The sequence below is a fragment of the Mandrillus leucophaeus genome, unplaced genomic scaffold (genome assembly GCF_000951045.1).
Source record: "Mandrillus leucophaeus isolate KB7577 unplaced genomic scaffold, Mleu.le_1.0 Scaffold1033, whole genome shotgun sequence".
Taxonomy (NCBI): Eukaryota; Metazoa; Chordata; class Mammalia; order Primates; family Cercopithecidae; genus Mandrillus; species Mandrillus leucophaeus.
The window spans coordinates 663,372-679,686 of NW_012098466.1; the positions used below are offsets into that span (position 1 = coordinate 663,372).

Here is a 16,315-nt window from a genome sequence, read left to right on the forward strand (position 1 = left end):
CAGGAATGGAAAAACCAAACATCATATATTCTCACTCATAAGTGGGAGCTAAGCTATGAGGATGCAAAGGCATAAGAATGACACAATGGACTTTGAGGACTCAGGGGAAAAGGGTGGAAAGAGGGTGAGGGATAAAAGACTACAAACTGGGTTCAGAGTATACTGTTCAGATGATGCGTGCACTAAAAATTCACAAATAACCACTAAAGAACTTATAGAACTAAACATCATCTGTTCCCCAATAACCTATGGGAAAAATCCTTTAAAATACACAAAAAATAGCAGAGACATTCTTAGCCATGGAACAGAACTTAATAGCTTCCTCATGTCTTCCTGTTATATGAGAAATATGATCTATTTTAAGTCATTGTACTTGGGTTATAAATGAAATCAAGTACCAATGCATTTACATATTTTTTTCTCCTGATTTCTAGTAGATGAGTAATCCCACCCACCTTTCCTCTGTTGATTTTGAAATTGTACATTCATTTTTATATTCTTTAATTGTTAGTCTTCAATTTTTAGAGAACAATTCACTTAACAATGGGCTAAAACTAGTCAACATCTATACTTTTCTAAATAAACAACAAACTAGAGTGATTTTGTCTAAAAAAATAAATAAAATAAAATAAAATGAACTAAATAAGGCACCAGGGACCAATCCTGGAGAAACAGAGATATATGACTTTTCAGACAAAGAATTCAAAATGCTGTGTTGAGGAAACTCAAAGAAATTCAAGATAACACAGAAGTAATTTAGAATTCTATCAGATAAACTTAACAAATATATTGAAATAATTAAAAATCAAGCAGAAATTCCACAGCTGAAAAATGCAACTGGCGTACTGAACAATGGATTGGAGTCTTCCAACAGCAGAATTGATCAGTCAGAAGAAAGAATTAGTGATCTTGGAGCCAAGCTATTTGAAAATACACTGTCAGAAGAGACAGAAGAAAAAAAGAATAAAAAACAATGAAGTACACTTATAGGAAATAGAAAATAGACTTGAAAGAGCAATTCTAAGAGTTATTGGCCTCAAAGAGGAGGTAGAGAAAAAGATAGGGGTAGAAAGTTTATTCAAAGGGATAATTAAAAAGGACTTCCAAAACCTAGAGAAAGATAGCAATATGCAAGTACAAGAAGGTTATAGAACACCAAGCAGATTTAACTCAAAGAAGACTACCTCAAGGTATTTAATAATCAAACTCCCAAAGGTCAAGGACAAAGAAAGAATCCTAAAAGCAGTAAGAGAAAAGAAATAGCCTACAATGGAGCTCCAATATATCTGGCAGCAGACTTTTCAGTGTAAACCTTACAGGCCAGGATAGAGTGGCATAACATATTTAAAATGCTAAAGAGAAAAACAACAACAAAAATGTTTATACTAGAATAGTATATCCAGCAAAAATATTCTTCATACATGAAGGAGAAATAAAGACTTTTTCAGACAATCAGAAGCTGAGGGATTTCAACACCAGATCTGTCCTACAAGATATGCTAAAAGGAGAACTTCAATCAGAAAGAAAAAGGATATTGATGAGCAAAAAGAAGTCATCTGAAGATACAAAACTCACTGGTAATAGTAAATGCACAGAAAAACACAGAACTTTATAACACCGTAACAGTGGTGTTTAAGCTACTCTTACTTAGAAGGACTAAAGGATGAACCAATCCAAAATAATAACTATAACAACTTTTCATGACACAGACAGTACAATAAGATATAAACAGAAACAACAAAATGTGAAAAAGTTGGGGATGAAGTTAAGGCACAGAGTCTTTATTAGTTGTCTTTTTGCTTGTTAGGTTGTTTATACAACAGCGTTAAGTTGTTATCATCTTAAAATAATAGGTTATAAGATAGTATTTGCAAGCCTCATGATAACCTCAAAACAAGAAAACAGATAATGGATACACAAAAAATAAAAAGCAAGAAACTAAATCATATCACCAGAGAAAATAATCTTCACTAAAAGGAAGACAGAGAGAAAAGAAAGAAGAAAGAGAAGACCACATACACACACACACACACACACACACACACATACACACACATGCAAAACCACATAAAATGGCAGAAGTCAGTTCTTAGTTATAAATAATAATATTGAATGCAAATTGACTAAACTCTTGAATCAAAAGACATAGAGTGGCTGAAACACACTTCATGTATAAAAACATACATCGACTAAAAATAAAGGGATGGAAAAAGATATTCCATGCCAATGGAAACCAAGAGAAGAGCAGGCAGAGCTATACTTATCTCAGAAAAAATAAATTTCAAGACAAAATCTATAAGAAGAGACAAAGAAGGTCACTATATAATGATAAAAGGGTCAATTCAGCAAGAGGTTATAACAGTTTAAAATATATATGTGCCCAACACTGAAGCACCCAGATATATAAAGCAATATTATTAGAGATAAAAAGAGAGATAGACTCCAATACAATAATAGCTGGAGACTTCACCCCACTTTCAACAGTGGACAGAACTTCCAGACATAAAATCAACAATTAAACATCAGACTTAATATACACCATAGTCCAGAAGGATCTAATAAATATTTACAGAACATTTCACCCAATGGCTGCACAATACACATTCTTTTCCTCAGCACATGGATCATTCTCAAGGATAGATCATATGTTGAGTCACAAAACAAACCTTAAAACATTAAAAAAATTGAAATAATGTCTAGCATCTTCTCTGATCACAACAGAATAAAACTATAAATCAAGCTGGGCATGGTGGCTCATACATGTAATCCCAGCACTTTGGGAGGCTGAGGCAGGTGGATCACAAGGTCAGAAGTTCTAGATCAGCCTGGCCAACAGGGTGAAACCCCATCTCTGCTAAAAATACATAAATTAGTTGGGCATGGTGGTAGGCACCTGTAATCTCAGTTACTTGGGAGGCTGAGGCAGGAGAATTTCTCGAACCTGGAAGGCAGAGGTTGCAGTCAGCCAAGATTGTGCCACTGTCCTCCAGCCTGGGTGACAGAGCAAGACGCTTTCTCAAAAAGAGAAAAAAAAAAAAAAAAAAACCACTATAAGTCAATGACTAGAGAAATTTTGGAAATTACACAAATACACATGATATTGTTAGGCTCTGTGTCCCCACCCAAATCTCAGCTTGAATTGTAATAATCTCCACGTGTTGTGGGAGGGACTCAGTGGGAAGTAGTTGAATCATGGAGGTGGGTTTTTCCCATGCTGTTCTTGTGATAGTGAATAAGTCTCATGAGATCTGATGGTTTTATAAAGGGAGTTCCCCTGCACATGCTCTCTTGCCTGCCACCATGTAAGACAACCTTTGCCATTCCTTTGTCTTCTGCTATGATTGTGAGGCCTCCCCAGCCATGTGGAAATGTGAGGCCATTAAACATCTTTCCTTTATAAATTACCCAGTGTCAGGTATGTCTTTATTAGCAGCATGAGAACAGAATAATACAACATAGAAATTAAACAATATGCTCCTGAATGTCCAATGGGTCAACAAAGAAATTAAAAAGAAAATTGAAAAAATTCTTGAAACAAATAATGGAAACACATATACCAAAACCTATGGAATATAGCAAAAGCAGCACTAAGAGGGAATTTTTTAGCTACAAGTGCCTACATCAAAAAAAGAAGAAAAATTTCAAGTAAGAGTTCTGATGATGCGTCTTAAGAACTAGAAAAGTAAGAGCAAACCAAATCCAAAATTAGTAGAAGAAATAATAAAGATCAGAGCAGAAACAAATGAAATTGAAATGAAAACAATACAAAAGATCAATAAAACAAAAAGTTGGTTTTTTGAAAAGTTAAACGAAATTGACAAACCTTTAGCCAGACTAAGAATAAAAGAGAAGATCCAAATAAATAAAGTCAGAGATGAAAAGGAGACATTACAACTTATACTGATCTTTCTCACTCTTAATCGGTGCTTCTCTCATAGGTTAAAATTTTTACTTATTTTAACCAGGGTTCCTAGGGGGCGCTAGTGTTCCATAAGCTAGAGAATCAATATTTGGCCTTTATGTTGAATAATGACTGCCTTTATCCTGTTTGCAGAGGGAATAAAAGCTAATGAATAGAATTTCTCAATTCAAATTGTTCTCCAATAATGTTTTATAGGCTTTGGCTCCAGACTACTTTTCTGCTACAGATTGCCCATATGTGACAGAAGAAAATGAAACCGCAAATTTATATCAATAGGAAACCTCAAAATTAACCATTTACTCTTGGTTCAACCATTTGTTGGGTGTTATTTTATTTCAAGACAATTGGGCTCATGGTTGTGACTTCGTAAGGTAGATTAAAAGTGTATAGGTGAAATAAAAAATGTATTGGTTTATATTTTTTTAAAAAATTACTATAGAGACTATAGTGTTCTGCAAATAAGAGCAAATGTTATGAATCTCCGTCTCCTGAACAAGTCTGAGGTGTCCTGACTTGACTTGGAAAAATAAGTGCTACATTCCTCTAAAGAGTATGAATAGAAAAGATTTACGGACAAAGGCTACTCCTAAAATACTTGTAATGTGTCAAGTTATTAGACAGTTGTTTTGAACTATTGCTAAAATTAGTATGTCTAAGGATTCAAACCAGTGTTTGAGACTCAGCCTAGAAATGCAGATCTAAGACCTTAGTATTGTTTTTCAACAGGGTTTTGTGATTGGGAAGCCCCATGAAGATTACTTTGAATAAACTGTCTGAAACTTGAAACTTCCAGTACATGTCCTCTAGTCTCTCTTTAAATACCCCTAGTAGGACCTTAATGTGACTCTAACTTCAAGGTAAAATAATAGCATCTGTGTCTGAGGCTATTATCGCACGTGGATCTGTGTAAAAGAAATGAATTGACTGAGTACATTTTTGGACTAGCAAAGGGCTTTATAATAGGAATTTATACTATTTTTATGTGGGTATAAATATGAAATTGAATTCCTACAATTGTATTCTAAACTCTTTTAATCTTAGATAATGGAACATGACATAGTGTTTAAAACTGTAATTCTGAACTGATGATTACTCAACTACATATTACCCATGGCCTGAGAAGGGAAGAAAATTATCTTTATATATGCTGCCTTCATTCACGCAAGAAATTTTATTTGTATTACCAATTTAATAAAATCTCTTGCTGTGCAAATCTTCTCCACATGTGGAGGCAGAGAACTAAAACATATAAAGCCAGTTCTTTGTGTTCTTCAACTCTTTAAAAATTGTGTATATGTAATATTTTGTCTGTTTTTTAAATTTAAGAATATGGGATTTTGCCACTTTTAATTTTTTCTTAAGGTAGAAATCTCACAACATGAAACAAAGATACAACATACCAGAATCTCTGGGACACATTTAAAGCAGTGTGTAGAGGGAACTTTATAGCACTAAATGCCCACAAGAGAAAGCAGGAAAGATCTAATATTGACACGCTAACATCACAATTAAAAGAACTAGAGAAGCAAGAGCAAACACATTCAAAAGCTAGCAGAAGGCAAGAAATAACTAAGATCAGAGCAGAACTGAAGGAGATAGAGACACAAAAAATCCTTCAAAAATCAATGAATCCAGGAGCTGGTTTTTGGAAAAGATCAACAAAATTGATAGACCACTAGCAAGACTGATAAAGAAGAAAAGAGACAAGAATCAAATAGACGCAATAAAAATGATAAAGGGGATATCACCATCGACCCCACAGAAATACAAACTACCATCACAGAATGCTATAAACACCTCTAAGCAAATAAACTAGAAAACCTAAAATAAGTAGATAAATTCCTGGAACCTAGAATAAATGGATAAATTATTGGACACATACACTCTCCCAAGACTAAACCAGGAAGAAGTTGAATCCCTGAATAGACCAATAACAGGCTCTGAAATTGAGGCAATAATTAATAGCCTGCCAACCAAATAAAGTCCAGGACCAGACGGATTCACAGTCGAATTCTACCAGAGGTACAAGGAGGAGCTGGTACCATTCCTTCTGAAACTATTCTAATCAATAGAAAAAGAGGGAATCCTCCCTAACTCGTTTCATGAGGCCAACATCATCCTGATACCAAAGCCTGGCAGAGACACACACAAAAAAGACATTTTTAGGCCAATATCCCTGATGAACATCAATGCCAAAATCCTCAATAAAATACTGGCAAACCGAATCCAGCAGCACATCAAAAAGCTCATCCACCATGATCAAGTGGGCTTCATCCCTGGGATGCAAGGCTGGTTCAACATATACAAATCAATAAACGTAATCCAGCATATAACAGAACCAAAGACTAAAACCACGTGATTATCTCAATAGATGCAGAAAAGGCCTTTGGCAAAATTCAACAGCCCTTCATGCTAAAAACTCTCAATAAATTCAGTATTGATGGAACGTATCTCAAAATAAGAGCTGTTTATGACAAACCCGCAACCAGTATCATACTAAATGGGCAAAAACTGGAAGCATTCCCCTTGAAAACTGGCACAAGACAGGGATGCCTTCTCTCACCACTCCTATTCAATACAGTGTTGGAAGTTCTGGCCAGGGCAATCAGGCTAGAGAAAGAAGTAAAGGGTATTCAATTAGGAAAAGAGGAAGTCAAATTGTCACTGTTTGCAGATGACATGATTGTATATTTAGAAAACCCCATCATCTCAGCCCAAAATCTCCTTAAGCTGATAAGCACCTTCAGCAAAGTCTCTGGATACAAAATCGATGTGCAAAAATCGCAAGCATTCTTATTCACCGATAACAGGCAAACAAAGAGCCAAATCATGGGTGAACTCCCATTCACAATTGCTTCAAAGAGAACAAAATACCTAAGAATCCAACTTATAAGGGATGTGAAGGACCTCTTCAAGGAGAACTACAAACCACTGCTCAACGAAATAAAAGAGGACACAAACAAATGGAAGAACATTCCATGCTCATGGATAGGAAGAATCAATATTGTGAAAATGACCATACTGCCCAAGGTAATTTATAGATTCAATGCCATCCCCATCAAGCTAACAATGACTTTCTTCACAGAATTGGAAAAAACTACTTTAAAATTCATATGGAACCAAAAAAGAACCCTCATTGCCAAGATAATCCTAAGCCGAAAGAACAAAGCTGGAGGCATCATTCTACCTGACTTTACACTACAAGGCTACAGTAACCAAAACAGCATGGTACTGGTACCAAAACAGAGATATAGACCAATGGAACAGAACAGAACCCTCAGAAATAATACCACACATCTACAACCATCTGATCTTTGACAAACCTAACAAAAACAAGAAATGGGGAAAGGATTTCCTATTTAGTAAATGGTGCTGGGAAAACTGGCAAGCCACATGTAGGAAGCTGAAAATGAATCCCTTCCTTACACCTTATACAAAAATTAATTCAACATGGATTAAAGACTTAAATGTTAGACCTAAAACCATAAAAACCCTAGAAGGAAACCGAGGCAATATCATTCAGGACATAGGCATGGGCAAGGACTTCATGACTAAAACACCAAAAGCAATGGCAACAAAAGCCAAAATTGACAAATGGGATCTAATTAAACTAAAGAGCTTCTGCACAGCAAACGAAACTACCATCACAGTGAACAGGCAACCTACCAAGTGGGAGAAAAGTTTTGCAATCTACTCATCTGACAAAGGGCTAATATCCAGAATCTACAAAGAATTTAAACAAATTTACAAGAAAAAATCAAGCAACCCTATCAAAAAGTGGGCAAAGGATATGAACAGACACTTCTCAAAAGAAGACATTTATGCATCCAACAGACACATGAAAAAATGCTCATCATCACCCGGCATCACAGAAATGCAAATCAAAACCACAATGAGATGCCATCTCACACCAGTTAGAATGACGATCATTAAAAAGTCAGGAAACAGATGCTGGAGAGGATGTGGAGAAATAGGAACACTTTTACACGATTGATGGGAGTGTAAAGTAGTTCAACCATTATGGAAGACAGTGTGGCGATTCCTCAAGGATCTAGAACTAGAAATACCATTTGACCCAGTGATCCCATTACTGGGTATATACCCAAAGGATTATAAATCATGCTACTATAAAGGCACATGCAAATGTATGTTTCTTGTGGCAGTATTCATAACAGCAAAGACTTGGAATCAACCCAAATGTCCATCAATGATACACTGGATTAAGAAAGTGTGGCACATAGGCCGGGCGCGGTGGCTCAAGCCTGTAATCCCAGCACTTTGGGAGGCCGAGACGGGCAGATCACAAGGTCAGGAGATCGAGACCATCCTGGCTAACACGGTGAAACCCTGTCTCTACTAAAAAATACAAAAAATTAGCTGGGCAAGGTGGCGGGCTCCTGTAGTCCCAGCTACTTGGGAGGCTGAGGCAGGAGAATGGCGTGAACCCGGGAGGCGGAGCTTGCAGTGAGCTGAGATCCGGCCACTGCACTCCAGCCTGGGGGACAGAGCGAGACTCCGTCTTAAAAAAAAAAAAGAAACTGTGGCACATATACACCATGGAATACTATGCAGCCATAAAAAAGAATTGGTTCATGTCCTTTGTAGGGACATGGATGAAGCTGGAAACCGTCATTCTCAGCAAACTATCGCAAGAACAGAAAACCAAACACCGCATGTTCTCACTCATAGGTGGGAACTGAGCAATGAGATCACTTGGACACAGGGTGGGGAACATCACACACTGGGGCCTGTTGTGGGGTGGGGGAAGTGGGAAGGGATAGCATTAGGAGATACATCTAACGTGAATAACGAGTTAATGGGTGCAGCACAACAACATGGCACATGTGTACATATGTAACGAACCTGCACGTTGTGCACATGTACCCTAGAGCTTAAAGTGTAATAAAAAAATAATAATAGAAAGAAAAATGTCTGGTATGGGGAATAAATATTGAAACACTCACAAATTTAAAGCCTTCAGAAGTTTTTCTCAGCTGACAGAATTGTATTTGTCCAAAAGATGCTGGAAAATATGAGCAGGCTCTCTGATAAAACCAATGAGGTCATAATGACTTTATGCTAATATACGCAGTTCAAGTAGAGAAAGTTTTAATAGCTAGAAAACCATCCAGACTGGTACAGGTAGGGAGACTGGGAGAGTGACAAGAAATGACAAGTCCATTTTTAATTCTTTACTAAAAGTAAGTAAAAATTTATAAATCTTCTGATGCTGTATTTACATAATTGGCCCATAATGTTCATAAGGAATTGTGCTACATCTCTGAGATGGAGGAAATGCAGTCAAACGTTTACTTTCCTTTAACTTACCTTATGTGTTATACGTCTTGACTTTTTCTTTTCGACTTTTTAAAACAGTTACTTTATTATCTTTAAAAATCATTTTCGAATCTATGTTAGAAGATATTTTAGTATTATTTCTGAAAGCAGGCATTATTCATGGTACCTAGCCAGTTTTTAAGAAATAGTAGAATCTTATTAACTATTTTTAATAAACTCACTCATCCAGTAATCATCATTTATATATCTTATTCGTGTATATAATCATGTACTTTCATATTTGTTAATTTTATTGTCATACTATCGTTATCATGAAACATTAAGTGTGAGTGTTTTACACAGAATAGAAACTGAATTAAGTGCTTTCTTCTAAATCATACTGCTGGCAAAACTAGGCGAAGAATTTAGGTGTTCTGGTTTTGATTTTACTATTTCTACCAATAGGCTTCTTTTTGCATTGAAGTTTTATGGTTTCTATTCTTGCTGCCTAGCTGTTTCCATGTGCTTGAAGTATTTGTCAAGAAAGAGAGAGAAGGAAAAAAAAAAAAAGAAGAAAAGAGTTGTGATTAATTTCCCCAGTATGTACATACTGGCCTTGACTCTTAGAAATACAAAACAAGATATCAATAATTTTGGTGGCAAAGTCTTGTAGAAGATATGGCTCTCCTAAGAGCAAATTACTTTATTTAATGTCTGCAAACTGCAAAGAAGGTACAGCATCAACATAGTAATTGTTCAGAAACTGGAACTTGGTTACTATGGAGACATTACCTCATAGTTCTAAGAGGCAGTGTTGGCCAGATGCAACAATTGTAGTCATAAAGGTCTCTTTGCAAAGTTACTGCCCTGTCTCTCAAGCTGCTTCCAGTGAACGCTACACACCTTCACCGTGGTTTGTCTGACATCCTTAGCCAAGATCAGGATTGGCTATGTTGGTACTTACATATCCTCATGAGAATTCTGGTTCTGGTGCTAGTTTGGTAAAGAAATTATTAAACCTGGTTGATGCTTGAAGGTAGTTGGATTAACAGGTGAGGTCACTTTGGAAAGAAAAATCTGCCTTGAACCTCAGCGATATTCATCATCTGATGTTATGATCTGCTTTCCTAGGAAAGAAAAGAGACTTCTCTTCTAGTCAAGATGAAAGATACATGAGACATTCAGGAAGCTCTGGAGGCAAATGCAGAATAAAGTCTATGAACAGGAAGATAAGATGGAGAAACAAGAACAGTGAGCCTGCATAGATGCGACAAAAGCAGAGTTAGAGCTGAGTTATAGAGGAGGAATGATGGCATGCTTGACCGCTTTTGTTTTAATACCTTATGAACCAGTTAGAATTAGAATATATCTCACAAATTTTCTAGAAATAAAGGACTGTAGCATGCAACTAGTTCCACAACTACTGTTTTATAAGGTTCTAGTCCTTGAGAAGTATAAAAGTCCACCTGGACAGATCTCCACAGTATAAGACCTAGCTGAGATTCCAAGTTCCCATTTAATATGTTAAGGCAATTTACAGAAATAGTTTCTTTCTAGAACTATTTTACAGAACTGGGGACAAAAAAAAAATTATCAGAATATTGGTTTTGGAAATGTCTGTGAGAATGTTTTATAAAATTATAATTGCTGTTTTTACATTTAATATAAATCATTCATCAACTAAAGCATTACCATTGGTTTTCCAATGTTTGCTTTAAAATTGACTTATTGAGTACACATAATTTAATGCTATTGTTACTTTGGACCTAAAAGTCCTATGTTGATTGTTCAGTCCAAGTCCATTTTTAAACATTTGTTCTTAGAGGTCCTCTGAGAAATGATTGTCATCAATATGATCAATGCAGCGTCTCCCAAAGTAGCACGGAAATGCTAGACTTAAGCTTTTGTTACTGCCCCTGGTTTAATGTTAATCAATTACAGAAGGAGTGAGATACCAAGAAGGGGCTTAGAAAATTACTTATGCTCAAGGAAAAGTTAACTGAGCACTGAGAAAAATCTCTCATCTTCCAAAAGAAGACTAATAGGTAGGCAAGTGGAAGGTTCAGATGATGGGTTGTATCACACGAGTTTGTTCCTGAAATGTCTCAGCGCTTCCAAAGATGTGTGCAGCCATTAGAAATTTCTTATTCGGCCAGGCGTAGTGGCTCATGCCTGTTAATTCCAGCAATTTGGGAGGCCAAGGCAAAAGAATCACTTGGGGCCAGGAGTATTAGAGACCAGCCTGGGCGACATAGAAACACCACATGTCTACACAATTTTTTTTTTCAAAATTAGCAGGCATGGTGCCATGCACCTGTAGTCTCAGCACATGGGAGGCTGAGGTGGGAGGATCACTTGAACCAAGGAGTTGGTGGTTGCAGTGAACTATGATTGTACCACTGTACTCCAAACTGGATGACAGAGCAAGACCCTGTCTCATTTAAAAAAAAAAAAAAAAGAAAGAAAGAAAGAAAAGAAAAATTTCTTATTCACCTACCAAAATAAGAATACCCTATAGCTCCAGGACAGGTTTCTGTGATTGCAAAGATTTTGTTAAGGCTTCTTGGGAATCTTTTGTGGAATTAAATTTATTTTAAAGTGCTATTGTTTTACTAGAGGAAAAAAAATTGAGATCTTATAAAATGAACATACTGAAAAGAATAGCCAGTCTGTTATGAAGCCCAGATGTAAGGAATGTTGAAAGAGAAAAGCATTTATCTGCTGTTGTAGTCAATGTCAGGGAGAAGTCCTGTCTTACAATACTGTCTCATGTTGAACAAAGATGAAATATCTGTAATCTGACAATTTACCTCTAAAGTCTCCTTCCCACTACCTCTACAGTCATACTCAATAGTGTATCTTCATAGGTTAAAGCTTTTCTGACAAACATGAATTCTTGGAGTGTCAGCAGGATGTTAAGTGCACATGCTTATTAACTAGTAATAATGACATTTTCAAAGCCTAGTAATCATGATATTTTCAAAGCCAATGCCATTTAATTTTTTTAAAAATTTGCCTGAGATGTCTGTGCCCTCCGAGAGGCACGTTAAGAGCAGTCTAGCTTTGAATACAAAACTCTCCAGGTATAAGATTTCTGATAAAGGAACTTTCACATTGTAGAACAAAATGATTGTGAATACCTCTTGGTAAACAAAGAGACATTGAGGGTGACTGCAGCAAAATGGCAGAGTAGGAAACTCCAGGCCCTCATTCTCCTATAAGGACCTGAAAGAAAAACATGTAGAGGCTGGCTAAAATAACTTTATAAGAGCTCTGGGAAATAGATCAAAACAGAGATAATTCATGGAGACAAAATAATTAGTTCCGGACTTATAGTGGATAGATATGTGGACCCCAGAAAGGGGATGGTTGAACTGGCCATTTGTCTCATTTTTCAGAGAAATAATGGGTTTGGATTCAAGGACTTTGTTCACAATTTAAGCACTGAACATGCATGCATACACACATGCACCCCCAAAAATTGCTTTGAGGTCACTGGGAAGAGCCTCCATGTGACTCATAAAATGAAATGTCCTAAGTCTTTTCAGGATTCATGTCAATGAAGTGTTGTTTAACTTGTAAAATAATTGTACTGAAGCTTATGAACCTTGTTCAAATGATTGTGCACTAGTTAACAAATGCTTTTATAGTTATAAAAAAGAAAGGAAATCTTTGTTTATGGTAAGATTCACTTAATACGTACTAAAAATAGTACGTGAAAATGATCTTTTTTCTCTCTCTTTTCTGTCATTCCCTCCAATACACATACACACACACAAACATGTACAGTTTATTTGAAGGCAGACATTCACTAAACAATCTTAATATAGAAAAGGTAGTTAAGCAGCAACAGGAATTAAAGGAAAAGCATAAAGGAAACAATGATATATTAAACCAGAATTATAATCATGATTTTATGGTAATGGAAATGGGAAATATGATAAATGATCAAAGTGGAGGTATTAATGGCTTATAAAGTCTCAACTTAGAGTAAAAAACTACATTTAAAAGCCTGGGAGGAGATGGTAAAATGTCTTGTTGGTGGTATTGTAATGATTAGTATTATCTTTTTTCTACTTACACATTTTCAGAACCATCTACAATAGAAATTTGTTAATTTTCAAATATTTTAAAGCATATAATAAATTGATAATAAAGTGTTTTATTTAGATTGTTAGAACGAGAAATACAAGATGTTATTATGCTTGTGTTGGATGCATATTACCTTTGAAAAGCAGAATTCTGGGTAATAATGATAGCCCATGCTTCTTTTATTAACAGCCAGTTTTACTTTCTTATTTATTTGTTTATTATATTTTTTGTACACAGAAGAGAAGACAAACTTGGAACTCCCCCAGTATATTCTTTAGTACATTTTTCCCCAAAGATGGTGGGTTCGGTTGCCACAACACTGCCATTGTCATCTTCATTATCCAGTGGAATGCCTCTTGGTTACCATCTGTCTAGTCCTCAGATTAGTGGAGTAACTATATCAACAACTGGACAATTGACTTCTAAAGCTACTGCAGGTAGCTGTTCCCGAACGGAAAACAGTTTCGGTAAGCAAAATATGAACCCCATATTTTTAGAGTACTTTTAAAGCACGTATTTCAATAGATTGCATATATGACTCTCAGCCAGAATGATGTTTTATTATTAGTCCCCCAAAATGCTAACTTCTTAGCATCTTATGAAAAGTAACTTAACTAGGGTCATCACTGATCCTAGAACTGGGGTGTTAAATTCAGGCCACATATATGCATGTGCCAAATATATCATCCTTATAATTAAGATATCTTGAGTTATCATGATGGTTCATGAGTTGACTGCTAACATACATTAGAATTGCTAGAGATTAAAAATTCCAATGTATAGCATTAACTGCCCTTTCTCTGAACACTGCCAGAAGGATTAAGCCATATCTTGTGTACTTTGTGCCTTTAGGAGATGTATGGCTTAAGTAAGGAATAGACAGATAGATGAGACAAAGATGTAACATGAAGTAGGTATAAAATAATGGAGAGAAAGTGGTAAAACAATAAGGAGAACTTGAAGGAGAGGAAAATGAAAACAGTACTATGATCAGAAAAAGTAAAGTTTTGACTGTTATCAACAATGTGCTCAGCAATACCCATGCTCTAGGGTGTTTGTTTCTCACCATGATTAGGGAACTTTGAGGGTATGTTTTTGTGGTTTACTGAAAACACTATCATCCTTTAAAACACAGGACCTACTGTTTTTCTACAATGTTAGGCATCAGGTAGAGTACTTAACATCTCAGCATCTCATTTTCCACCACTGCAAAACGGAGATTAAAATAGAAATGTCACAGGGCTATCCTAAGGATTAAATTTTATGAAAATTACCTAGCACATAATAAATACTCAATAAACATTAGTTGTTCATCTGAACATACATGTAATCACCTTCTTTTAAAGTAGACTAGATTTGGAGTTTGTGTTTCAATTGCCAATCAACTAACAAGTTTCAAAACTGGTAGCACAAATAGTCCAGTGACTATCTGATGCCTCCATTATCGTCTACCATTCTGTACTCATTTACAGTCTGGCTGCCCCTCATCTATATTTCATTTTGTTTCTGATATTTTTAAAAAATCGTTGATGTGGGTTATATAGGGTTTTTTTCTCCTGCCATTATGGTCATATTCCCTATGTTTCATTTTTTGTATGACAAGTATAAAATTTCCCAAGAAACCTCCTAAGTTTACACTGACCTTTAGGGTGACCAAAACCCACATACTGAAAATGTAAATACAAATTTTAGATCTAGGAAGAAAAGATTTTCTGTCATTCATCATTATATCATCATGGCATATGTTCTATATTTGGGTTAAACTTTGGCTCCTTGCAATGGGGCAAAAAAATGAAATACAGTGGCTTCCCCTTACAGTATGGGAGCTGAATTGGGATGTAGTCTTCTCCTTCCATTACTGTAGATTCCACTTCTCTAGATAGATGTCTAGGTTCACTGAGATTTGTTGCACTTGGTTCATTGCCATCTTTTATTCTAGACAAAATAACAGCTGGGACCAAAGTTAATGTGTCTTCTTTTCTCTTGAAATAGCAAGGCCTTTATTTCTCGAGATGAACTGTTAAGAAAGATGCTGTATATTATCCTTTCCCAAAGGAATTTAAGGATTAAGGAAGTACTCAACTGAGAATGAATTAATGCAATTCCAAATGTTTCTTTTTTTCTCAACAAAATACTTTGAGGAATCTTCTTTAAGAACGATGATTTTATTCCTTTATATCTTTCACCTTGTTTTGGTTCTGCTAAAGATGTAACATTCAAACTCTAGATTGTCTTAATCCTTTGAGGATTTTGGACCAAGAGTCACATTAACCAAAACTCTGTACTGTAATAATAGCTATCATTTATTAGCAGATAAATATTAAATATTATGCTAGACACCTACATGATCTCCAGCTCTCTTATCTCCTTACACAAGGGAGTGATATCTTTATTTTATGTTCAGGAAAATGGAAACATGGAAAATTTACATCACTTGGCTTAGTAAATGGCAGAACTGAAATATAATTACAAGTCTGTCTAAATGCAAGACTCATTGTTCTTTCCACTTCATCACGATGCATCTTTGTAGTGTAACTCTCTTTGCGGATGTATTATTAGATTTGTCCAGAATGGCTCTTTATGTTTAAAATTATGAAACCTATTTTGTATTTGAATCAAAGTAGTGAGGATTTAAAAGAGCAAACTTCTAATAGGACACTAGAATCTGATTAAGCATTACTTTATCTTTCTAATAAAGTATTTTAATTAAATAGAGGAAGTTTATGTCTTTACCTGACAAAAGTACTAACCATTGTAGGAAAGGATTCATATGAGGTTTTAATTTATGGGTGGCCATTTGGGAATTTTAGCATACATGAAGTAGAATAAGGCTATATTTATATGTAACATATCTAAATTTGACAGAATCAGATGTTTTTCCTATTTAAAAATTGATGATGCGTCTAGTACCACTAAATAATCAGTTAAATAGTCATTATAGTAATGATATAATTTATTGTTTAAGATAACTGAAATAATCTCTAGGAATTGAAGATGTCACTATAAATATCCACTTACTGATTA

At 35.5% G+C, this 16,315-nt stretch overlaps 1 protein-coding gene across 2 annotated transcripts in view; it reads left to right on the top strand.

Annotated features, from left to right (window-relative positions):
- LMNTD1 (lamin tail domain containing 1) overlaps positions 1 to 16,315 on the top strand; it is a 150,800-nt gene that overhangs the window by 79,681 nt on the left and 54,804 nt on the right. Inside the window, exons 1-3 of one of the 2 annotated variants that reach the window (XM_011978576.1) lie at positions 10,033 to 10,251; positions 10,331 to 10,450; positions 13,529 to 13,758. The exons of the other annotated variant lie outside the window; for it this stretch is intronic. Coding sequence (XP_011833966.1) covers positions 10,401 to 10,450; positions 13,529 to 13,758 — 280 coding nt within the window. The 5' untranslated portion in view covers positions 10,033 to 10,251; positions 10,331 to 10,400. Of the gene's footprint in view, positions 1 to 10,032; positions 10,252 to 10,330; positions 10,451 to 13,528; positions 13,759 to 16,315 lie in introns of those variants that run through there. 2 annotated transcript variants of the gene reach the window in all.